The 24,283-nt window shown below is 59.9% G+C and overlaps 1 protein-coding gene across 2 annotated transcripts; it reads left to right on the top strand.

The window, feature by feature from the left end:
- The first annotated feature begins 89 nt into the window (after positions 1-89).
- ZMAT5 (zinc finger matrin-type 5) lies at positions 90-23,087 on the top strand. Of its 2 annotated transcripts, none has more exons than XM_064168521.1 (6): positions 90-135; positions 6,732-6,916; positions 8,083-8,145; positions 8,354-8,434; positions 14,987-15,098; positions 22,947-23,087. In XM_064168521.1, the coding sequence occupies exons 2-6, from the start codon at positions 6,790-6,792 to the stop codon at positions 23,080-23,082; spliced, it is 519 nt and encodes a 172-aa protein (XP_064024591.1). In that variant the 5' UTR covers positions 90-135; positions 6,732-6,789; the 3' UTR covers positions 23,083-23,087. The 2 variants fall into 2 exon arrangements, with proteins under 2 accessions (XP_064024591.1, XP_064024592.1); XM_064168522.1 differs by lacking the exon at positions 22,947-23,087 and adding an exon at positions 19,365-19,607.
- The last annotated feature ends 1,196 nt before the right edge of the window (positions 23,088-24,283 follow it).

Genomic DNA, 24,283 nt, shown 5'->3' with positions numbered 1-24,283 from the left:
CCGGCGGCGGCGCGGGGGCTGCCGGGATTCGTAGGCGCCGGCGGCGGCGCGGGGGCTGCCGGGATTCGTAGGCGCCGGTGGCGGCGGGCGCTGCGCTGCGCTGCGCGGTGCGGTGCGGCCCGGGCCTGCCGCGGGGTGAGTCTCCGTTTGCGCTCCTGTCGAGCCGGGGTCAGCCTCGGGAGCGCTCGGCCCTGGGGCAAAGGCCACGGTCAAATAAGATGAACTCTTTCTCAGGGCTGCAGGATGAGCCCTGCGGGGCCGGGGGGCACCGGGGGGCAGTCCCGGGGGGCCGCTGGGCACCGGGGCCGCTGCTGGCCGGGGCGGGCTGCGGAGGGAGAAGCGGAGGGGGAAGGTCGGTGTTAGTGCCGCTGCTGCGCATCTCCTGGGGAGGGCCGGAGCGATCGGGGGTTCTCCTGCCTGGGCAAGCTGCGGCAGGCAGCAGGGCTCAGGGCAGCCTGCATCACGGAGCCGCTGCCTGGGAAGAGGCCTTGGAGGTCACCGGACCCAGCCGGGAGCCCTGCGCTGCCACGGAGCCATGGCCCTCGGCACCGCCTGTCCACAGCCCTGACACCCCTGCAGGGGCAGGCTCCAGCACCGGCTGGTGCAGCCTGCCCCAGGGCTTGGCAACGCTTCCAGAGGGAGCACGTCCAGTGCTGGGCCCTCGGTTCAGGAGAGCTGCTGAGGTGCTGGAAGGTGCCCAGAGCAGGGCAGCAAGGCTGGGGAGGGGCCTGGAGCACAGCCCTGTAAGGAGAGGCTGAGGGAGCTGGGGGTGTGCAGCCTGCAGCAGAGGAGGCTCAGGGCAGAGCTCATTGCTGCCTGCAGCTGCCTGCAGGGAGGCTGTAGCCAGGTGGGGTTGGGCTCTGCTGCCAGGCAGCCAGCAACAGCACAAGGGGACACAGCCTCAAGCTGTGCCAGGGCAGGTCTAGGCTGGATGTTGTTAGGAAGTTGTTGTCAGAGAGAGTGATTGGCATTGGAATGGGCTGCCCAGGGAGGTGGTGGAGTCACCGTGCCTGGAGGTGTTGAAGCCAAGCCTGGCTGGGGCACTTAGTGCCATGGTCTGGTTGGTTGGCCAGGGCTGGGTGCTAGGTTGGGCTGGCTGAGCCTGGAGCTCTCTCCCAGCCTGCTCGGTTCTGTGACTCTATGATTGCTGTCAATACTCAGTTACTGTTGCAGTCCAACAGAAGGAGGGTAATAGGGCTCCTGAAAGCCAGTGGATCTTCAAGCAGCTGCTTCAGAGGCCTCATGAGGGGCATGACATGGCTCCATGTGCCTTAACTGAGGTGGAAACCTTCATGTCCCTGCTTGCCACCTTCTCCTCATGTTTATCTTTCCATGGAACATGAGCGAGGGCAGAGGTGCCCCAGGACAGCTCAGGTTTGGCTTTGGAAAGGGAGGGCAGGCAAAGGGCCCCGTTAACATCGTCAGGTGGAAGCTGTCCCTTGGCAGGGTTGTTGTTAAAAGAGCATCCCCATTGCACTGCAGAGCCAATCCTCGAGTGGCTCTCTTGTTCTCTGCTTCAATTTGCCTTGGCTGCTCGGGAGGGGCACATGCTCTGCCTGCACAGCCATGGCTCTTGATTTATTGATGTCTGCTTCCCTGGGTGCAGCTGCTGGGGAGATCTGGAGGGTTTCTGGAGGAGGGCAGAGCTTTGCTGGGAGTCCATGCAGAGGCTGGAAGGTGCTGAAGTTATTCCCATGCCTTGTGAATGTGTTGCCCTTGGAAAGGCTCTGCTGTTGTTTTTCAAAGCTAACTGCTAAGGATTACCTGAAAGACCCTGAACCTTTCTCTTTCTCCTCCCCTCTCCCCCTTCCCCTCTCCCCCTTCCCCTCTTGTCATGGAGAGTAGCAGACACCTCTCCTCTTCTGCAGGCTGCACACCCCCAGCTCCCTCAGCCTCTCCTCACAGGGCTCTGCTCCAGGCCCCTCCCCAGCCTTGCTGCCCTGCTCTGGGCACCTTCCAGCACCTCAACATCTCTCTGCAATTCAGGAGCCCAGAAGTGGACACAGCACTCAAGGGGTGGGCTGGGCAGTGCTGAGTACAGGGGCAGAAGAAGCTCCCTTGTCCTGCTGCCCACACTGCTCCTGAGCCAGCCCAGGATGCCTCCCCAGGACCCCATGAACTGCTGCCACTGGCAGGGTTTTGGCTAATGGTCAGGGAGAAACCTGTTTGGTGTGAGGGTGCTGGAGGTCTGGAGCAGGCTGCCCAGAGAGGTTGTGGAGTCTCCTTCTCTGGAGAGCTTCCAACCCCAGCTGGACAGTGTGGTCCTGGGTGAGCTGCTGTGGGTGCCCTGCTTTGGCAGGAGGTTTGGACTGGGTAATTCCAGAGGTCACTTCCAACCCCCACCCTGCTGGGGTTGTGTGGGCCCCGAGTTGTGGGCTTACAGTGGCTGCAATAGAAACCAGCCTGTGCCTGTGTCATTGTGAAGGTGCTGGCAGCCTGTGCTGGCATTCCACATGTTCCCACAGAGACAGGAGCAGACTGAAGTTGGCAGCTCACTGTCATCAGCTTGACACTTGGATTTAATTAACTGCACATCTATCCCATGGCCAAAGTGGCTGAAATGGCCCCGAGGCTGGGGGGAAATTGAGGTCAAGGCCTGGCAGTGGCTCTCAACGTTCAGCGTGGAGGAAAGCAGTGACACCAGACAGAAATGAGTCTGCTCTGTGCCCAGTCCTGGGTCACCTTCTTCCTTCCCCTTGCCCACATCTCACAGCAGTCAGTGAGAGACCCCCCCAGGGAGTCCTCACTAGAATCTGTAGCTGGCAGAGCACAAGAGGGAGAGTTAAGGCAGCAGTGTGAGAAGGAAAGATCTAGGATGGTGCACAAAGGACCCTGCCTGGAGCTCTCCCAAGCACCTTGGCTGGATGAGTGAGACACCAGCTCAGTGACTCTGAACGTGCTGCAGTAAAGCTCCTTCCCAGGGGGGTGGTGGAGGAGGTTAAGAGGATGCTGGATGAGGCACTGAGTGCCAGGGGTTAGTGAATGAGAAGGGTTAGGTGACAGGTTGGACTCGATGATCCAAGAGGTCTTTTCCAAGCTGGTTTATTCTGTGAGAGCATTGACCTGTAGAGACCTTCTGGCTCTACAGCTCCCTGGAAGGAGGTTGGAGCCAGGTGGGGGTTGGTCTCTTCTCCCAAGGAACAAGTGACCTTGGAGGTCTCTTCCAGCCTTAGCGATTCTGAGAGGAAGCAGCCGCAGGTTGCCCCAGGGGAGGTTTAGCTTGGACATGAGGAACAATTTCTTCCCCAGAAGGACTGTCAAGGCTTGGCTCAGGCTGCCCAGGGCAGTGCTGGAGTCCCCATCCCTGGTGGGCTTTCAGAGCTGTCCCAGAAGACTTTAACCCTGTGGTCCCAGCCTGGGACGCTGTGGTGCTGAGTCCTGTCTGAGAGCTGCTCTGGCAGTGCTGGGCTGAGGGTCGCCCTCAGCGCTCCGGGAGCTCTTGCTGTGCAAAGCCATGCAGGGGCTCTGGGGCTGCTCCTGGAGGCTCATGGCAGGGGATATAGCTGGGTTTTTGGTTAATGCTTATGAGCAGCAAGCTAGGAAGCTCTGGGGTTTGGGGGGATGGATTTGTGCACAGAGTTTGAAGCAGGTCCAGAGCCCATCTGGAAGCATCTGCGGCTGCCTGCGGGTCCAGCGCTGCCTCTGCCTGCAGTCAGCTGCAGAGCAGCATCCAGGAAACGGCCGAGCCGAAGGCTCCTGCCGCAGGCAGCTACACTGCCTTCGTTTCATCGTGACCACGGTGGGTTTAATTAGCAACCATCTCTTGTTTGCAGCTGGATAATGCTCCTTGTTGGCTGCCTGAGGTGTGTGGGGAAATGAGATCCTTCCTCCTGCCTCGCCGGGCGCAGAGCTGCGGAGCACTGAGGCTGCTGCTGCTGCTGCTGCTGCTGCTGCTGCTGGGAGCTGTCAGCCCCCGGCCTGAGTGCTCAGAGAGATGGAAATAAGTGTTGAGTGTGATCTTCAGAGGGGTGCTCTCAGAGAGAGGCTGATGCTCCTCTCATTGCTTTTCTCATTTCCTCAGCCCTGCACAGACCTGTTGGAGAAGGGTCAGAGATGATCCAAGGGCTGGAAGGGCTCTGCTGGGAGGCCAGGCTGGGAGAGTTGGGGTTATTCAGCCTGGAGAGGAGAAGGCTCCAGGGAGACCTTCTGGTGGCCTTGCAGCACTGGAAGAGGCTGAGCAGAAAGCTGGGGACAGAGTTTTGAGCAGGGTCTGTAGTGCCAGGACAAGGGTGGATGGTTTGGAACTGAAAGAGGGAGATTGAGAGTGGAGAGAAGGGAGAAATGTTTGCCACTGAGGGTGCTGAGAGCCTGGCCCAGGGTGCCCAGAGGGGTGGGAGATGCCCCATGGCTGGCACCACTGCAGGTGAGGTTGTGGCTCTGAGCAACCTGCTCTAGCTGCAGCTGTCCCTGCTGGCTGCAGGGGCTTGGACTGGATAACCTTTGAAGGTCTCCTTCAACCCAAACCATCCCATGATTCTCTGATTCCATCCATCCCCTGCAGTGGGAATTGCTGGGAGAATCTGGGAGCCATCCCCTCAGGCTGAGGGATCTGCCTGCCTGAAATCTGCCCAGACTTTCTGCCCTGGCTGCCAGGGAAGGAGCTTCTGCAGTTACTGCTGTCAGGGTGATGAAAGGAGAAGCTTGAAGCCTGATCTCAGAAGCTGGCTGCTGCTGGGCTTCTGCAGGCAGAATTCCTGTGCAGAATTCCTGGGGAAACTTGTGTGGGACCACTGCAGAATCCCCTTTGCTTTCCCCATGCCCAGCAGCTGCTTCTGCAGAGCTGGAGTGCCACATCAGGCAGGGCTGGGGCTGACCAGCAGCTAGCAAGGTGCTTCACCTTGAGAGTCTCTGCAGGGTGGGATTGAAAGGGACCTCTGGGCATCAGCCACTCCAACCCTCCCTGCTCAAGCAGGGCACCCACAGCAGCTTGCCCAGGGTCACAGTGCCCAGCTGGGGTTGGAAGCTCTGCACAGAAGGAGACTCCACAACCTCTCTGGGCAGCCTGCCCCAGGCCTCCAGCACCCTCACACCAATCAACTTTCTCCTCCTGCTCATAAGGAACCTCCTGGGTACCAGTTTGTGCCCACTGCCCCTTATCCTGTCCCTGGGCACCACTGACAAGAGTCTGGCCCCAGCCTCTTGCCCCCCACAGGACCTTTTTCTCTTGCTGAGCACTGCTCAGATGCCCTCTGGGGCTGCTCTTCTGCAGGCTCTCAGTCCCAGGGCTCTCAGCCTTTGCTCCTCACAGAGCTGCTCCAGACCCCTCAGCAGCCTTGCAGCTTCCACTGGACCCTCTCCAGCAGTTCCCTGCCTCTCCTGAACTGGGCAGCCCAGAACTGGAGCCAGGACTCCACACATGGCCTCAGCAGGGCAGAGTGGAGGGACAGGAGAACCTCCCTTGACCTGCTGGTGACACTTTTCTTTTGGCCTTCTTGGCCACGAAGGCACATCACTGTCTCCTGAGCAATTTGCTGTCCACCAGCACTCCCAGGTCCTCTCCATGGAGCTCCTTCCCAGCAGGTCACCCCTCAGGGTTTTCCTCCCCAGGTGCAGGACCCTACCCTTGCCCTTGTTGAACCTCTTCAAGTCAGGGGAGCTTCAGCATTTGGAGGAGATTGGTTGTGGTGTGAGGCCTGAGTGATTTCCAGGGGCTGAATGCTGAGGGCAGCTCTCAGGGGATGGGACTTTGGCAGGGTTGCCCATCAGGTGCTGGGGTGGCTGGCAGGACAGGCTGGCAGAGCTGCTGCAGTGTGGTGCTGAGGGGTTACCTGCAGCTGCTGCTGTGGTCCCAGGGCTGGCAGGGAGGCTGAGGTGGCTCCTGCCCTGCTGCAGCTCCAGAGTCCTCCTTGCTCCTGCTGCTCTCCCTGCCAGTTGTTTGCCTGTCAAAGTGTCAAAACCTGGAGAACTGCCTGTGGAGTTTACCTCCCACTCCATCCACTGCTGGCATTTATCAGGTGCCTTTGTGTCACTCAGGAGAGAGCTCCCAGGATCCAGGGTGTCTGTCACACCTCCAGAAGGGACAGTGAGTGGCAACAAAGCTGCACTTGTCACAAGCCCACCTGCCCTGTTCACGTTTGGGCTGATCTGCACCCAGCCCTGCTGAGAGCACCCAAGTTCTGCCCCGTGCCCTCCTGACACTGCACAGCAGAGCCTCCAAGCAGGAGACTCACACAAGTGCAGGTGCTGAGCCCCTCTCCCAGTGGGAGGAGCAGGAGCAGGCAGCCCCAGGTTGCTTTCAGTGGAGCTGAGGGTCCATTCCTGCTGGCTGGGGTGATCTTAGTGGTGGCAAATGCTGCAGGTGGTGGAGCAACCACCTCCTGCTGAGTTTCCTCCTCACCTTGCCCAGGTGGGTGTGGAGGTTGGCTGTGGTTAGAGAGGCTGTGGCATGGACCTCCAGCTCCTTCTCTTTGCACGTGGGATGCTTTCTGCTGGTGCAGGCTGGGGCTGGGAGCTGTTGGCACTGAGAGGTCTCTGTTTTGGGTGCTCTGAACTCCAGCATGCTCGGGGGAGGAGGCTTCCTCCAGCAGAGGTGTTGTTGCCTTGGGTAACAGGTAGGAAATGGAGCCCCAGGCCTGTTCTCCTGTGCCTGTGGAGCAGAGGCTGCCCCAGCAGGCTGTGCTGGCGCAGAATATGCAGAGCTGTGCCTCACCTCTTTCTCTGCCTGCCAGCCCTAAGTGATCCCAGTTCTCTCTGGAAGCAGGGGCTGTAACTCTTGGCTCTTCCATCCCCAGGGCACACATGGCAGTGCACCCAGGAGCTGCCTGAGGGTTCCCAGGGTGAGAGAGGGAGATGGGGAAGAGATACTTCTGTGACTACTGCGACAGGTCCTTCCAGGACAACCTTCACAACAGGAAGAAACACCTCAATGGAGTGCAGCACCTCAGAGCTAAGAGAGTCTGGTACGACTTGTTCCGAGGTGGGTGCTACCAGCAGCCTGCCCCTCCCTTCCTGGGGCTGGGGAGGAGTTGAGTGAGGGGAGGGGGGACAGACAAATCAGCACTGGTGATGGATTCAGGTTGTGCCAGTGCCCTGTGATGCTGTTGCTGTCAAAGTCTCAGAGGCAGCTCTCCTGTGGGTGCAGGAAGGAGGAGCTGGAGACATCAGCTGGGACTCAAAGTGAGGTGGAGGAGATTGGGAAGCTGTTTGTGAGCAGAGGAGCTGCAGATAAAATCTCTCTTAGCATCCTGAGCCAACCTGAGGCAGAGGAGCTGGAGAGCAAAGTGAGTTCTGGTTTCTGAAGGTGAGGCAGGTGCCTTCTGCAGCCCAGAGCTGGTGGGGCTTAATCAGAAGGGTGAGGCCAAGCTGAGAGGCTTGGGGTTGCTCAGGCTGGAGGAGAGCAGGCTCTGGGCAGCCCTTCTAGCAGCCTTCCAGTGTGTGAAGTGGGCTACAGGAGAGTTGGAGAGGAGCTGAGAAAATCCCCTCTCAGGCTGCTCTTTTCCAGGCTCTCAGCCCCAGGGCTCTCAGCCTTTCCTCTTTGCAGAGCTGCTCCAGTCCCCTCAGCAGCTCTGGGCTCTCCAGCAGTTCCCTGTCTCTCTTGAACTGGAGAGCCCAGAACTGGACACGTTTCAGTGGTGTCCACTGGCAATTCAGCACTGGGCTCTATGAGCCTGGCAGCTTTCCTGGGAGCCTGCTCTGTCTCAGCTGCTCAGGAGCCCTGCAGAGCTCTTGCTTTCCCCTTGGGCTGCTTTTCCCCTGCTGGCACGGGGAGGAAGCACCAAGCAGAAGGCCAAGAAGGTGATGTCTGCAAGCCAGTGAGAGGCTGAGGTGCAAACAAGGGCTGGTGTTTCACACATCATCAATCATAGAACAGTTTGGGTTGGAAGAGACCCTGAAGATCATCCAGTTCCAATCCTCTGCCATAGGCAGGGACACCTTCTGCTAGGTCAGGTTGCTCAAAGCCTCGTCCAGCCTGGCCTTGAACACCTCCAGGGAGGGGACATCCACAACCTGCCTGGGCAGTCTGTGGCTTGAGTTCCTGGTGGCAATGCCAAAAGGCTTCTCACCCACTGACCTGTTTGGGCCCACAGCAGGATGGGTGCTGCTGTGAGAGCTCTTCAGCCTGCTCTGTGCCCTCTGCCCTAGATGCTGCTGCCATCCTGCAGGAGGAGCAAACCAAGAAGCCTTGTCGGAAGTTTCTGCAAACAGGTGAGTTCTGTGAGCTTCAGCAGCTGCTTCCTGGGCCTGCCCTGCCTCCTCTGGACAGCTCTGACCTGTGTCTTTGTTCCAGGGGGCTGCAGGGCTTGGGCCTCTGTGCCCACTGTGCGAGGGTGGTGGAGCTGGGGTCTGCATGGCACTGGGAGGGCAGCCCTGTGCCTGTGCAGCTGCCATCCTGCTCTGTGCCTTTCTCTTCCAGGCCAGTGTGATTTTGGCTCCAACTGCAGATTTTCCCACATGACAGAGCAGGACCTGGAGAAGCTGAGTGCCCAGGTTCAGGGTGAGTCCTCCAACCTCTGTGTGGGAGAGGGTCTCTGAGGAGGGGGAGCTGCTGCAGGGGGCGAGCCTGCGGCGGGGCTGCAAGTGCTGCAGTTTCTCTGCTGCTGCTCTGCTGGCACAGGCATGGCTCCAGGGCTGAGCCCGGCTGCTGCCACCCTGCAGCAAGCAGCGTGGGCTTCGGGAGCCCTCGGGGTTCTGCCAGGCAGGGAGTGGAAGCTGCCAGCAGCAGAGGGCACTGCCACATCGCTTCCCCTGCCGCCCGTGGGCCGCATTTCCCCCACCCCTCTGCTCCTACCGGGCAGCTGCTGCTGCTTCATCTCCTGGGACAAGCCAACCTGCTGTCCCGAGGAGAGGATGTGGGGTCTGGGATGCCAGAGTAGCCTCTGCTCGTGGCTCTTTGGGTGAGATTGAATTTGGGCAGGGAGTGAGTGGTAGCTGCTGCCTCGCTGCAAGTCTGCAGGGCACTCTGGAACGTGGTCATTCCAGGAGGAGCACCTCCTTGCCCTGAGAGGGCAGCTCTGCCCTCCCTGCAGGGCTGGGGACTTTGGTGGTTAGAGAGAATGTGGCAGAGGTGCTGCTGAGAACTTAGGGACTGCCTGAGGTCTCCACTGGAGGTGGTCTGCTCCCAACCCTGCCTTACTTGGTGCAGCACCCAGACATGGCCTCACCAGTGTGGAGCAGAGGAAGGATCACTTCCTTGAACAGCTGGCAAGGCTCCTTCAGGCAGAGCCCAGCCTCTGAGCAGATCTGGTGCCCACACCACGAGGGAGCAGCCAACTGTTGTGCCAGGAGCCTGGCAAACGCAGGCTGCAGCACTGGAGGGCTGTGTCCCTGCACGCCTGTGCATCAGCTGTGCAGTGTGCACGGGCTGCAGCCTCCTGAGGGCCCAGGGTGGGGAGGTGAGGCTCTGGTGAGCCCAGGCAGCAGGCAGCTCTCCAGGACCCTTCAGTCCTCACCCTGCTGAGTCAGTCTGAGAGTCCCCAGGGGGGCTGAGAATCAATCACTGCGCAGCGCCGGCAGTCAGTAACCCCACCTCGACAGGCTGCTCAGCGGAGGAGAGCTCCAGCCAGCCCTGCTCGGCCTCCTCTTCCTCACTGCTCACCCAGGAGCTCTCCCCAGCCCTTCCCTGCTGCAGGCTCTCGGTGCTGGGCTCCTGGCAGGCTGTTTGCAGTCGGTGAAGGTTGCTGACTGCAGGGGAGGTGAAGTCCCCGGAGCAGAGCGGCACGGCGGGGGCAGCTCCGCGCTCGAGCAGCTCACTGCCAATTACACTTGTTACTGGGTATTGACTCCTGTCGGCTGGGTCAGCTGGGAGGGGAGAATTGGCTGGTGAAAGAGCTGGTTCCTGGGAGAGCACTTGGAAGCCTTGCATTTGTATTAGCCACTCAAACATTTAATGAAACAATTAGGCTGGCAGAGGCAGTGGCCGGGCAGGCTGCCCCCGCCGCGGCGCTGCTGCTTGGGCACAGGTGCCTGGTGGTGGAGTCAAATCCTGCTCACCTCTGCTGCTGCTGCATGGAAGTCCTGCCTGAGCACAGCCAACAGAGGAAGCACCACACAGACCTCTAAGTGGGATCAGCTGGGCCCACAGAGAGCTGGGAGGGATGCGATGGAGGGAAGAATTCCAGCGTGGTGGGGATGGGAAGGGACCTCTAGAGATGATCCAGTCCAACACCTCCAGGGAGGGGACAGGCACAGCCTCCCTGGGCAGCCTGTGCCAGTGTCTCACCACCCTCACTGCCAAGGATTTGCTCTGATCTCCTGTCTCACTTTGCCTTCCTCAAGCTTCAATCCATTGTCACTCCAAGCCCTTGTGAAAAGTTCCTCCCCAGCTCTCCTCTAGCCCTCTTCAGGTACTGGAATGCAGCTCTAAGGTCCCTCTGGAGCCTTCTCCTCTCCAGGCTGGACAGCCCCAACTCTCTCAGCCTGTCCTCCAGAGGTTCTCCAGCCCTCTGATCATCTTTGTGGCCTCCTCAGAACCCTGTCCAACAGTTCCATGTCCTTCCTGTGCTGAGGGCTCCAGAACTGGAGGCAGTGCTGCAGGTGTGGTCTCATGTAGAGACTGACCCTGACCCTGGATCTCTGTTCAGTAGCATTCTGTGGATAAAGGTTATCCTTACCCTCTGGCCTTACCAAGGCAGGGAGCTCACCCTAGTGTGTGCCAGCCTCATGGGTGTAACAGGAACAACTCTGAGCAGTTTGCTGTTGGGTAACAGCTCAGAACCTGTCCTAGTTTGGCTCCAGCATGGCTGCACCCTGTAGAGCATCCTCCTCACCGCGCAACAGTTCCCACCTTCGGCAGGCAGGCAGGGAGGGAGGACTCTTCCCAGCTGCTGCAGCATCAGAGCATTCATCTTCTGCATCTGTTGCATCATTCATCAGCACAACACTTCCAGGCTGTCGGGTTAAGTGCAGTGGTGTCAGGAGAAGTCACTGTCAAATTACTGCCTTCTTGCTTAAAGTTATTGGCTCCTCACTAACCTGCGGCGCTTCCGCGCCTGGGATCGACAGGGCTCAGCCCCGCCGCTGAGCTCCAGCCAGCCACAGCTGCCAGGGGAGCCTCAGGGCACCGCTGGGTGGTCGTCTGCAGTAAATCCCTGTGATGGAAAGGGTGCAGGGGATGCTGCCAGGGGGGGCTGTGCTCAGCCAGCTGCACGCAGCAAGCAGCGGCAGAAGCAGAGCACTCGCAGGCGGCTGCTGCACCTCGGCCGTGGGGCACTGACTCCTGCAGCTGCTCTGGGCCAGGGCCCTGGCAGCTTCAGAGGCACAGGGAGTGGGTTGGGTTTGCAAGGACCTGCAAGATCATCTAATGCCAACCCCCCTGCTGTGGGCAGGGACACCTCCCACCAGCCCAGGCTGCTCAAGTCCTCATCCAGCCTGGCCCTGAACACCTCCAGGGAGGTTGTGGAGCACAGAATCACCCAATGTGATCTTTGATCACATTGGGTGATTCTGTGCTCCACAACCTCCCTGGGCAACCTGTGCCAGGCTCTCACCACCCTCACTGCAAAGAATTCCTTCCTCATCTCCATCTTCAAGCTTCCATCCATTGTCCTTCATCCTGTCACTTCCAGCCCTTGTCAAAAGTCCCTTCCCAGCTCTCCTGTAGTCCCTTTGAGGTACTGGAAGGCTGTTCTAAGGTCTCCCTGCAGCCTTCTCAGGCTGCACAGCATCAACTCTCTCAGCCTTTTTCCATAGCAGAGGTTCTCCAGCCCCCTGATCATCCTCTGGACCCTCTCTGGCTGTTCCAGGTCCTCCTTGTGCTGGGGCCTCAGAACTGGAGGAAGTGCTGCAGGTGGGGTCTGACCAGAGCAGAGAGGCAGAATCATCTCTCCTGTGCTGCTGGTCACAAGTTGGCTGCTGTCTGCTGCTGTTCTGTGCTCTGGAGGAGTTTGAGCTGCCACATCTTCTGCCCAGGGAGGTTTGAGCTGCCACATCTTCTGCCTAGGGAGGTTTGAGCTGCCACATCTTCTGCCCAGGGAGGTTTGAGCTGCCACATCTTCTGCCCAGGGAGGTTTGAGCTGCCACATCTTCTGCCCAGGGAGGTTTGAGCTGCCACATCTTCTGCCTAGGGAGGTTTGAGCTGCCACATCTTATGCCTAGGGAGGTTTGAGCTGCCACATCTTCTGCCCAGGGAGGTTTGGCTGCCACATCTTCTGCCCAGGGAGGGAGATGAGGGATCACATCTCAATCTCTCTGCTGGGTGACCTGCAGGTGCTGGTGGTTGCATCTCACATAGTGTAGTGGAAGAAAACTCAGGGTAGAAGTGCTTGGGGAGAGAAGATAAGTCTGACCTCCTACTCTGGCATCGTTAAGGAGGCACTTCATGACTGCAGCCACTCACTGAATTGGGTGTAATTAGGCTTTGAAGCAAACACCCCAGTGGGAAGGAGGAGGGAGGGAAGCACCTTCACACCTGCCATGCTGCAGCAGCCTGGCTGGCTGCACACCAGGCTGGGGGGAGGCTGTGGCTGTGTGTGGTTACACCTCAGGCTTCCTGTGCCTTTCAGAGGGCATTTCCCATCTCCTGGTGGGTTTGGTGGTTCTGGGATGGGGGAGGAGTGCTTCAGGGACACTGGGATTTGCCTTTTGGGTGGGCGTGTGTTGAGGTGGGCAGAGCCTTGTTCCCGAGCCCAGGGTTGGAGTGCTTTGGAGCAGTGGTGCTTGGAGCTGCAGCAGCAGGGAGCCAGCTGGGTAGCTTTCTGGGCTGGCCACCTGGGGCTTCGTGGAGGCCAGCAGGAGCCTGGAGCAGGGAGCAGTGAGTGAGCTTTGCTGGACAAGGCTGCTGGAGTCTGGGGGCTCTCCCCAGCTCCTGGGGCAGTGGCCTTAGGGCAGGTTTTGGTCTGTTCTCTGCGGGGGCTTGGAGTGGGGTGAGGAGGTGGTAGGTAGAGGTGAAAGAGGTTTACCTCGGGGGTGTTCTTCCCTGCCTCACTGAAGCTTGTCACAACCACTGCTGAGGTGGGATGAGTCCAGGTGCTCAAGAGATGGAGAGTCACAGAATGGGTTGGGTTGGAAGGGACCCTAAAGATCAGCTAAGTCCATCCCCTTGCTGCAGGCAGGGACACCTCCTCCTGGCCCCATCCCACCTGCCCTTGAACACCTCCAGGCTTGCAGGCTCCACAGCTTCTCTGGGCAACCTGTTCCAGTGCCTCACCACCCTCCTGGGGAAGAGTTTCTCCCTGTTGCCTAATCCAGCTTCTTCCACTTTGGAGCCATTGTTCCTGTCCTGTCACTTCAGGCCTTTGCCAGAAGTTCTTCCCCAGCTCTCCTCTAGCTCCCTCCAGGTACTGGAAGGTTGCTCTAAGGTCTCCCTGGAGCCTTCTCTTGCCCAGGCCAAACAGCCTTCAACTCTCTCTGCCTGGCCTCCCTGCAGAGGTGCTCCAGCCCTCTGATTAAACCACATCAGCTCTGGCTTGCAGGAGACACCTACCTAAAACCTGGAAGCCAGGGAAATGAGGTGGCTGTGATCCAGACAGGGAGGTCTAAACTGGCAGCTTAGCTCAGCTCTCCCGAGCAGTGCTCGGCTCCCCAGGCTGAGCTGCTTGCTCCCCCAGCTCCCTGACCGGGCCAGGCTGTCGGCTTGGCCCCAGCCAGCTCTGCCTGGGCTTTGCTGCTTGGGAGCCACCCCAGGAGCAGTGAGCAGCCCTGCCTGCGGCTGCAGCCTCATCGGTGGGCTGCAGAGCAGCACCTGGGCGGCAGGAGCGCGGCGGGGCGGCTGTGTGGCGGTGCTGAGGACACGGCCACCCGCGGCAGCCGCCTTTAAAGGGCTGCGTGACAAATGAGCCATCGCCGCTGGCACCTTCCTGCCGCCCTCATTCATATGCAGCAGGCAGATGAGCAATGGGTTGCCACCGCCAGGATGAAGTGATCCTTCCCCCTGCCCCAGCCACGTTCATTTCGCACCCTGTCTGCAGCCGGCTGCCGCTGCGCTCGCACGGGTGACATGCGGTGGGGTGGCACAGCTGCGGGTGGCACAGCCGCGGGTGGCACAGCCGCAGGTGGCAGCGGCGGGCTGGGGCCGCCGGCAGGCTCATCCCCGAGTGGCATCCAGCTCCGCGCAGGGTGAAGGAGAATGACCTCAGCTTCCTTTGCAGTGTTTGCTTGGCACAGACTCAGTCGCCGCGGCTGTCGGGTGGGAACTTTCCACTGGGCTGCAGCTCTGATGGCTCCGAGCATCTCCTGCGCGCCCTGCCCGCCTCTCGCCGCCCTTCTGCTTGGGCACCGCCGCCCAGGGGCGCTGGAGGGCTCTGCGAGCTGGGCAGCTGCTGGCTTGTGCCCACCGGCAGTGACTGGGGAGCGCTGGGCTCTGTGCCCACAGAGGAGAGAGCAGCAGGGTGAGCTGCCTGCGGGCATCTGCCCCCCGCAGTGCCACCCAAGGTGACAGAGGGGTCGAAAGCTGAGAGGAGCTCAGGCTGCCCTCTCCTGGCACCCTGCCATGCTCCTTCCGAGCTTGTGTGAGCCCGTACAGGTCCTGCTCCCCTCCCCCTCTGTGACCTGCTCTGCTTTTACACCCAGGCTGGGTAAGATGCTCCTGCCCTGCCCGTGCAGAGCTGGGGATGTGTCCTGGGCTGGGTGAGATGCTCCAGCCCTGACAGTGTCTCCGATGCCCTCTCCCGGCTGCGCTCTCGCAGCCTCAGCGCCTGCCAAGTCGGCATCGATCGGGACAGACGTCCCTGTCACTCGCACCCAAGCGGGCAGAGGGGGCAAAGTGGCTGCTGCCAGCTGGAGGCACAGGTCTTTGGAGACGGCTGAGGGCCAGCAGCGGCCGTGTGAGGCGAGGGTGGGCACAGCCTGCCCGGGGGAGGTGTCAGGCTCCCCTCAGCGACGTGCCCGAGCCGCAGCCGTGCTCACCAGCTCGGCTCCTGTCCCCGGCTCTGGCTGGCTGGAGCTGTCAGCAGCCAGGAGGCAGGTGGCAGGTGGACAGTGCTGGAGGAGGAGAGGCCACCACAGGCAAATGGCAAACGCTCCACTGTGAGACACTGTGCAGCAGGTGTAATGGAGTGAAAGGACTGCAGCAAGTGCCTGGTCAGCCTCTCTCTCTCTCTGTCCTCTCCAGGGGAGCAGAGACTGAAGGAGCTGCAGCAGGAGGGAGCAGATGTCCCACCTGGCACCATTGAGGACTGGCTGGAGAAGCGAGCAAAGAGACTGAGCACAGCTCAGAGTGTCAGGTACTGGTGGCTGGGGAGTGCCTGTGAGGGGCTGGGTGCTGGGCACAGGGGCTGGACACTGCTTCTGGCCTGCATGGTGCAGAGGAGGATGTGCAAGAGGGGTGTCAGAGGGGCAGGAGAAGGTGCAGGTGGTCAGAGAGCCACTGAATGGCTCAGCTTGGAAGGGACCTTTAAAGGTCATTCAGTCCAACCTCTCTGCAGTCATCTGCAGCTGGAGCAGGCTGCTCACAGCCCTAAACCACCTCACCTGCAGTGGTGCCAGCCATGGGGCATCTGCTATCCCTCTGGGCACCCTGGGCCAGGCTCTCAGCACCCTCAGTGGCAAACATTTCTCCCTTCTCTCCACTCTCAATCTCCCTCTTTCAGTTCCAATCCATTCCCCCTTGTCCTGGCACAACAGACCCTGCTCAAAACTCTGTCCCCAGCTTTTTGCTCAACCTCTTTCAGTGCTGAAAGGCCTCCAGAGGGTCTCCCTGGAGCCTCCTCTTCCCCAGGCTGAACACCTCCAATTCAGCCTGGCCTCCCAGCAGAGCCCTTCCAGCCCTTGGATCATTGCTGTGGCCTCCTCTGGCCTTGCTCCAGCAGGTGTCTGTCTGTGCTGAGCACTCCAGAGCTGCCCCAGCGCTGCAGGGTGGTCTCAGCTCCACAGGAGCCATTTAACACTCACCCTGCCAGCACTGCCTGCCCTTGGCACACACTGCAGACTCAGTGGATCTGCTCCTGCATGCCCACATCACAGGTGGGTGCCCATGTTTCCTCCATGCCCAGAGGACCAGCCAGGCCCTGCTGCCTGCAGCTGCTGCCCTGGGGAAGGCAGAGTGCTGCTGGGCTCTGCAGAGTGCCCAAACATGTCTGGAGGGACAGTGCCAGCTCCTTGCTGAGTTCCTAATACCTGGAGTTGGGTGGCAGGAGCCCAGTCTCGTCTGTTGCCAGCTTCCACATCCTCTGCCTGCACAGCTCTGCCAGTCCCTGGCAGGGAGGGGCTGGGCTCAGCTCCTCCTGGCAGCCTTTGCTCGGCTCCAGGCGCCTGCTGCTGCCTCCTCGCTCACCTGACTGTGCCGCAGGCTTAATGGGCTGCATCTGGGCAGCAGCCAGAGCTCACTTCTCTTCTTTTGCTCTTTGCTCCTCTCCTGCCTGTGCTCGGGCTGGGCAGGATCCTCCTTCTGGTGCTTGTCTGGGCTCAGTGCTGGCTGTTTGCTCCATCCATCAGCCCCCCGGGCAGGGGCTCACCAGCAGCTGTGACCTTCTGCTGCTCTCTACACTTCACGTGTCCCATTTTGCCCTGTCCTGCCCTTGAATCCCTTGGTCTTGGGGTAGATCATCTCTTCCAGAAGACAGCCCTCACCACAGCCAGAGGGATCTCCAGACCTGCAGAACCACTTGGTCCCTGCTGCTTCCAGAGATGCCCAAGGACCTGGGATTGGTAGAGCTCTGCTTTTACCCAGCCCCTCTGTCCCTGCAGGCCCAGAAGCCATCTGCCACGGGAGCTAAACCCCAACCACTCAGAGCTTCTCCTCCTCTGTCTGGCCTTGCCAACACTTGTCCCTGGCATTTCTCTCCTGCCCTCGTGCTCCCCAGCCCCAGTGCTCTGTGTTTTGCCTTGGCTGCCAGAGGAGTTCTTTTGCCTTGCCAGGGAAGCTCCCTGTGCTCCTGAACATGCTTTGAAGCATCTCCCCTCTGCAGTCCTCGAGGTCCTTGAGCCGTGGCAGAGCCTCTGGCAGGGCCTAGGGTGTGCTGTGGGGAGTTTGGGATGAGAGCTGCCCAGGGGCTGGCTTGCCTGGCTGCTGGTGAGAGGAAGAACCATTCCTTAGGCTGCACAAAACAGTGGAGAAGGTGCTCTGGAGGGCAGGCAGCTCCCAAAGGAGGCTCTGCAGAGCCAGCTCCAGCTCTGCCTCCTCTGGCAGCACTGTCTAGAAGGGATTCAGGCTGGGATGGAGGGGTCTTGGCTGTGTGATCTCTCAGAACATGAGGGGGAGTTGGGGCTGTGTTAAGCCTCAGCCTGTGAGTGTAGCCAGATTCGTGTCTCTGCCTTGCTGAGGCTTTCTAGCAGGACACCTGGCAGGTGGAGCTGCTGCCTGGGATGTCTCCAAGTGGAGCACAGTGCAAGGCAAGCACCATGCTGGAGCAGAAGTGGCCCAGTGGCCAGGAGCTGCCTGGGCTGAAGGGTAGCACTCCACAGAATCACAGAGTGCTTTGGTTTGGAAGGGACCTTTAAAGCTCATCCAGTCCAGCATCCCTGCAGGGACACCTGCAGCTAGAGCAGCTTGCTCAGAGCCCCAAACAACCTCACCTGCCATGGCTCCTGGGAGGTGAAAACCCCAGGACGTTTCCCAGAAGTGGTTCCATCTCCCACCCCTGTGGCAAACCTGTGCCAATGTCTCACCACCCTCAGCCTGGGACCTTTCTTCCATGTACCTAATCCAAATCTTCCCATTTCAAACCATCACCCCTTGGCCTATCAGCTACAGGCCCCTGGAAAAAGCCATCTCCAGCTTTCCTGTAGGCCCCTTGAAGTACTGAAAGGCTGCCAGAAGGTCTCCCTGGCAGTGTGCCCTGGATCAGCTCCGTCTTCTGCCTGGTGCAGCTGCTCTTCCTGCCAGGCTGAGCTCCAAGGGGCAGACTGCTGGGAGGCCACCACTTGATGGGCATTTCTAAGTGAGAGTTTGCCACTGCAGTCTGGAGAGCTGGGCTGGGGCTGGTGTAGCTCCCAGCTGCCAGGCTGTGCCAGGCTGTGGCTGGTTCTGCCCCCGGTGCCAGAGGGCACGCAGTGCCTCTGCGGGTGTGCTGCTGGGTGTCCATCAGAGAGGAGCCTGAGGCCTGCAGGCTTCCTGAGCCTGGCAGAGGGCAGGGGAGGGCATCCTGTTAATGCCTGTGGCAGGGCAAATCCCTGCCCCTTGCTGACCGCTGCAGAGAACGCTCATGGGCATGGTGAGTGCTCCAGCTCTAAGAGAGCCTTTGCCAGAGCCTGTGTCTTATGAGACCCCAGGGGACTGAGGCCCCAGGCAGCATCCCCCCTCTTGGCTGCTTCTGATGCTCACCCTGCAGCTCCTCCCTTGGCAGCTGCCCTGTGCCACCGTGCTCATGCCCTGCCTGCTCCCCGCCCCCTGCAGGGCTGCCCTGCCCGTGCGAGCAGCAACCCCTGACTGGGATACAAAAAGAGTCCTGCCCAAGAAGGGGCTGGCAGTGCCCCAGCAGCCTGGTCCCCTCCTCAGCTCTGCAGAGCCCCCCAGCAAGGGGGCTGGCTGCCAGCCCAGGTGACTTTGTCCTGCCTGGCAAACGCTGCACTGAACTCCTGGCGCTGGCGTTCGGCTGCCCCTGGGCCCTGCAGGGAGAGGAGGCTGCTGCTGCTCTGGGCCTGCTCTAAAGGAGCCTGATTGGATCTCTTCAAATTCAAAAGGTGCATCAGCATCGGAGGCAGAGGCCTGGGAAGCTTGGAAGGCTGTGTCAGGGCTTGGGCTGAAGAGCAAACGAGTTTCCTGTGCCCAGGAATAGGTGGGAAAGGTGCAGCTCCCTGCCCCGGCCAGGGGCTGCCTTCAGCCACAGACAGGAGCCTTGGCACTGCTGCCCCCCGTGCTCCCCCGGGCAGCTGTGCTGCCCCCTGTGCTCCCCCGGGCAGCTGTGCTGCCCCAGCAGCCTACCCCTCTGAGCCGGGGGCGGGGAGGCAGCGACCAAGTGTTTGCCAGGCTGCGAGCTGCAGGGGGAGCCTCTCCCCGGCGCTGAGGGCTGCTCCTCTTGGCACACGCTGGTGCTTTGGCACTGCCCCTGTTTCCGAGGGGTCCTTGTCCTTTGGGCAGTGCACAGCTGGATTGGGATGGGGGCTGCTGGGAAGGGAACATCTGCCTGATGCTGCTTGTTCTCCTCACCACTCAGCTGTGTGCAGAGTGCTGAGCTCCTGGGGCTGGATGGCAGGGGCACGGGGCCAGCCCTGCTCCCAGCTTCACTGCCAGGCCCAGGCCTCTCCTGCCAGCAGCTGGGGGGAGGGGAGGAGGGGGCATCCTGGGGGGCTTCACCCACTGTGTCTGTCCCCCCCAAAAACCCCCAAGCCTTACCTTGTGCTGTGTCAGTGAGCACCAGCTGCTGGCATGGGCTGGGGGTGGTTGTGCAGCAGCTCTGCTGTTGGGTTTGGGGAGGGGGTGAATGCAGCTGCTCATGGATAACCAAACCCTCCTCTGCTGCCTCCCCCCGACGCTGGGGGCTAGCAGAGGGCCACATCAAACCGAGCCAGCCCTGGCTCACCTCTGTCCCATCCTTCTCTGCCCTCTGCAGTGCTCTGCCTGAGAAACCAGCACCTTTCCAGTACCCGCCGGGCTGGCCACCCCTGCAGGAGCTGCCCCCATCCCTGCGGGCCCCCCCGCCCGGGGGGTGGCACATCCCCCCCAACCTGCAGTGGGGCTGAGCCACAAGGACCTCACAGAAGTTGTGCTGAGCTGGACCTTGGCCCTGGCCTGCTCTGGGAAAGGGACAGAATTATTTATGTACCTTTTCATACCAATAAAGCCTCCCCCAGCAGCCTGCCTGTGCCTGTGCCTGTGCCTGTGCCTGTGCCTGTGCCTGTGCCTGTGCCTGTGCCTGTGCCTGTGCCTGTGCCTGTGCCTGTGCCTGTGCCTGTGCCTGTGCCTGCTCTGCCCGCAGCCCCCGGGCTGAGCTGGCTGGGTGCTTGTGCCTGCTGCAGGCAGCCTCTGACAGACTCACAGCTTCAGAGCCTCACAGAAGGCTTTGGGTGGGGAGGGACCCTCAAGATCATCCAGTTCCAGCCCACTGCCACGAGGGACACCTCCCACCAGCCCAGGCTGCTCAGGGCCTCATCCAGCCTGGCCTCGAACACTTCCAGGGAGGGGACATGCACAGCCTCCCTGGGCAGCCTGTGCCAGTGCCTCACCACCCTCACTGCAATGAATTTCTTCCTCATCTCCAGTCTCTTTCTGCCCTCCTCAAGCTTCAATCCATTGCCTCTTGTCCTGTCACTCCCAGCCCTTGCCAGAAGTCCTTCCCTAGCTGTCCTGTGGCCCCTCCAGGCACCTGAAGGCTGCTCCAAGGTGTCTCTTGCAGCCTTCTCTCCATACTGCACAGCCCTCAGCCTGGCCCCAGAGTGGAGGTTCTGCAGCCCAGGAGGGGAGGCCTGAGCCAGGCCCTTGCCTTGGCTTTCTGGTGGGTGCTCAGCCTCACCCGGGCGTGCAGGAGGTGCCAGGCAGCAGCATCCCGGGAGAGCAGCGCTGCAGGGCACGGCCAGGACGGCTGCCCCTGCTGCCAGTGCATTTCAGGTTTGGCCTGGCACGGAGCTGGTGGCTCCAGATTCATGAAGAGCTCAGGCAGGAGCCAGCTGCCTTTGGCCAAAGCTGGCTTGGATCACACTCAGCTGCCCAGCCTGGAGCTGAGCTCCACCTCGGGGCCTGTGGGCAGATGGTCACCAGGAGCCATCAGCCTGAGCACAGCTGGAGCTGGGATGGAGCTCTGACAGGAGCTGGATGGCACCAGGGTACAGCTGAGCACAGCCCTGCCTGAGCCCCTCTGCAGCAGGGACACCAGCCCTGTCCAGGGGCTCTGTGCCATGCTGAAGAGTAGCTCTGTGGCTTTATCCTCCCCACTGTGACTGCCCAGAGCTTGGTGGCCTTTGAGGGTGGCACCCAAGGGCCTGAGCTCCAAGGGCCTGGCATCATGCCTGTGTCACATCCTTGCCTCCCCTTGTAGGAGCTGGCAAATGTGGGCAAAAAACACCCAAGTGGCACCTAAGTGGGGGTAAATAGTAGCATTTAGCAGGGGCAGAGGATCCCTGCAGAGCTGCAGGAGGCCAAATTGGGGGGTGTGGGGGAGAAACAATCCCAAAGGGTCTGTGGGTGCTCCAGAGTGGAGGATTTAGCTGCTCTCTCCACTTTGATGTGCATTCCTGTGCCCCTGGCATGGTGAAGGAGAGAGCATGGTGCCACATCAGCCTGGGCACAGGACAAGGGGCAAATGTCTCCCTGCCCTCACTGTGCAGAACTGGCTCCTGGTCTCCAACCTACACCTCCCCTGCTCCAGTTTCAAACCCTTGCCCTTTGTCTTACCCCCACAAGCCCTTCTGAACAGCCCCATGCAGCCCTACAGGGCACAGCTGGTACCCAGCTCCCCAGGGATGCTCCGTGGGGCTCAGCAGGTCTCAGTGCCCCAGGCTGGGCGAGGTGGAGCTGTGGCACATTGGTGCTGGTGGGGGGCAAAGCGGCTGCTGCAGAGCAGGAGCAGGAGCAGGAGCAGGAGCGTTTAGCGGGAAGCTTTTAGGGAAATGAGCAGGTCCTGGGCCCCTGCCAAGGCACAGCCTCGCTGGGCTCTGCTGCTGTCCTCTGGCAGCTCTTGCTGGGAGGGGGTGGGGGACACAAGGAAGGGGGATGGGGATAGGATGGGAAGTGGGATAGGGACAGTAGAGGAACAGGGATGGAAGTAGGGACGGGAATGAGGACAGAATAAGGATGGGAACAGGACAGGGATGGGATAGCTCAAGGGATGGGGATGAAGATGGCGCAGGGATCAGGACAGGGGTGGCAATAAGGATATGAATGAGAATGGCGATGGAAATGAAAACAGGGATGAAAGACGAGACTCAAGGCTGAGGATGAGGAGAGGGGATGGGTCTGAGATCACCTCACACTGTTGGCAGCACCAAAGAGTGCCTAACCTTGCCCAGCTCTGTCGCTTGCCAGCCCCAAACACGGTGTCAGCCTCCACCCTACAAACCCGCGGGCCGAGGCTGCTTTGGCTCTGCCTGTCGGGCCCGGGCGGCAAGAGCTGCTCAAGGTCCATCTCCCTGCCGCCTGCCCTGGCTCCGCAGCCCTGCGCCTCCCCAGCACCTTTCCGCAGCCAGCTGGGGGAAGATTTTTTTCCCCCCTTCCTAGGGAGCGTTTAATTAAATCACCGAGGAGCTGCCCGCAGCCGCCGCAGCGAGCCGGCCCCGGCTGCGGCAGAGCCGAGCGGAGCGGAGCGGGGCCGGGAAACGAGGCTGGGACACCGGAGCCGAGCGCGGCTGAGCCCGGGGCCGGCAGCGGCCAGCCCCGAACCTGCCAGCCCCGAGCCTGCCCGGAGAGATCCCGGCCCGATTCCCGTTAAAATTAACCGAGCAGCGTTGCGGAGCTGGAGGGGTTCTTCCATGCTATTGTATTTGCCAGCGAATTCAGCTCTCCTCTCCTTTGCCTTCCTTTCTTTTCTTTCTTTCTTTCTTTCTTTTTTCCTTCTTTTTTTTCCCCCGTTTCTTTCCCCCCCTTTCTCCCCTTTTTTCCCTTCCCCCTTTTTTTTCTCATTTTCCTTTTTTTCTTTCCCCTTTTCTTCTCTTTTCCCCTTCCCCCTCTTTTTATTTTTCCTTTTTTTTCTTGTTTTTTATTTCCTTTTTCCCCTTCCCCCTCTTTTCCCCCCTTTATTTCCCCCACTTTTTTTTTCCTTTTTTCCCTTTCCTTCTCTTTCTCTCCTTTTTCCCCCCTTCCCCTCTTTTTTCCTTTTTTCCTTTTCCTCTCTTTCTCCTCCCTTTTTCCCCTTACTCCCTTTTCCCCCTCCTTTTTAATTTCTTTTCTTTCCCTTTTTTCCCTTTCTTTCTCTTTTCCCCCTTTTTTCTTTTTTCCTTTTGTCCTTTTTTCTCCTTTCCCCTCTTTTCTTTTCCTCCCTTTCCCCCCTTTTTCTTTTTTTTTCCCATTTTTTCTTTTCCCTTTTTTCCTTTTTTTTTCCATTTTTCCTTTTTTCTTTTTTCTTTTCCCTTTTTCTTTTCCCCCCTTTTTCCCCCTCTTTTTTCTTGTTATCATTTTTCCCTGCTTTTCTCCCCTTTCTTTCTAATTTAATCTTCCCCTTTCCCCTCTCCTCTTTTCTTTTCCTCCTCACATTCCTTCCCAGCCTCTCCAACAGGCCTGGTTTAAGCAGTGCATCTATTTCTGCTCCCCTCAGAGGCACTCGGCTTGCTCTGCAGAGTGCCAGCCCAGCACAGAGAAACGCATCTCAAAGTGAAGTAAAAAAGGAAATAAACAAATAAACGAAGTCCTCAACTTTCGGGGGGGGGGGGGCTGGGTGGAATTTCCTTAGGGGCAGGGAGCCTCCCCCCACTTGGTGAGGCAGCCAGAACAATTTCCTTGCCGGGGAGCGTTTCCCACTTTCATTCCTCCTTTGGATGCTCAGTTCAATTCGTTTGATAAATTGAACAAGATGGAAAAAAAACAAACCAAAGAACAAACCAACAACAAAACAAACCCCAAACCAACAACAAAACTCAGCCAAACCCCCCAAGAACCAAATCCAAGCCCACCCCAAGCTGCAGCTCAACAAAGCACATCCTGTCCTAAAGCGGAGGCCACACAACCGCACACGCAGAGCCCTGCGGCAGTGCTGCGGGGTGCGAAATCCCAGGCAGGCACAAGGGAAGGAGCTTTCCCCAGCAGGGAGCCGAACTCTGGAGCGGTTGCCCCAGCCCTGACACCCCAGGGGTTGGCTCCTCCGGCCCAGCTCCTCGCAGCAGGGACACCTCCACCCCCGCCCCAGCGCTGCCCGCGGTGGGGGGCACCGTTTTTACCGGTAGGCTGAGGGCACCGAGAGCTTCCCCTGGCGTTATTTATTATTTTAATCTATTTGCCATTAAAAATGCATCGCTCGGGGCTCAGGGAGGGGTGAGCCATTCGCAGCATCCCCCCCGCACACCCAGCTGGGCTGCGCAGGCAAGGCCCTGCCGTGGCATTGCTCACTGCAGGGAGTTAGACCCCACCATGGCGTAAATCAGGAGTAGCAGAGGTGCTCCTCTCCCTGCCAGCCTCGGGGCAGGATCCCAGCCCGGGCGGAGGAGGGTGATGCTCCCAGAGCCCCCCAGAGCTCCCATGCCAAGGGCCAGATCCTGCCTCTCCTCGGATCTGCCGTGGCACCAAGTAACAGCGTTTGGAGGAGCTGCTTCTGCTGCTGTGCGGCCTCCTGCCAGGGCACTCTGGGCGGCAGATGGCCTCAGGGCGTTCATCAAGTGCCCACATCAGATGGGAACGGGAGGGGACACCACAAAACCTCTTGATGCTCCCCACTGACCCCCAGGAAACGGCACAATCCACGGTGAGATCCTCAGCAGGAGCCACACTGCGATCTGGAGTGGGAGGGGGATCACGCAGGTGGAAGTCACTGAGGTGCTGTGTCCCCTCCAGCCCCAAATCCGGGGACGTTCCAGCCCCTCAGGTGGTGGAGCCATGACCCCATAAGCC

This window comes from Pogoniulus pusillus, chromosome 30, assembly GCF_015220805.1.
Source record: "Pogoniulus pusillus isolate bPogPus1 chromosome 30, bPogPus1.pri, whole genome shotgun sequence".
NCBI lineage: Eukaryota > Metazoa > Chordata > Aves > Piciformes > Lybiidae > Pogoniulus > Pogoniulus pusillus.
This window is presented reverse-complemented; position numbering and strand designations above follow the sequence as displayed.

What these genes read in the sequence shown, in the direction of transcription:
- ZMAT5 (XM_064168521.1), top strand. Translation starts at nt 6,790, where the DNA reads ATGGGGAAGAGATACTTCTGTGACTACTGCGACAGGTCCTTCCAGGAC. An exon ending in TCGGAAGTTTCTGCAAACAG is followed by an intron (nt 8,146 to 8,353) that starts GTGAGTTCTGTG and finishes TTTCTCTTCCAG; the next exon opens with GCCAGTGTGATTTTGGCTCC. An exon ending in AGCACAGCTCAGAGTGTCAG is followed by an intron (nt 15,099 to 22,946) that starts GTACTGGTGGCT and finishes ATTCCTTCCCAG; the next exon opens with CCTCTCCAACAGGCCTGGTT.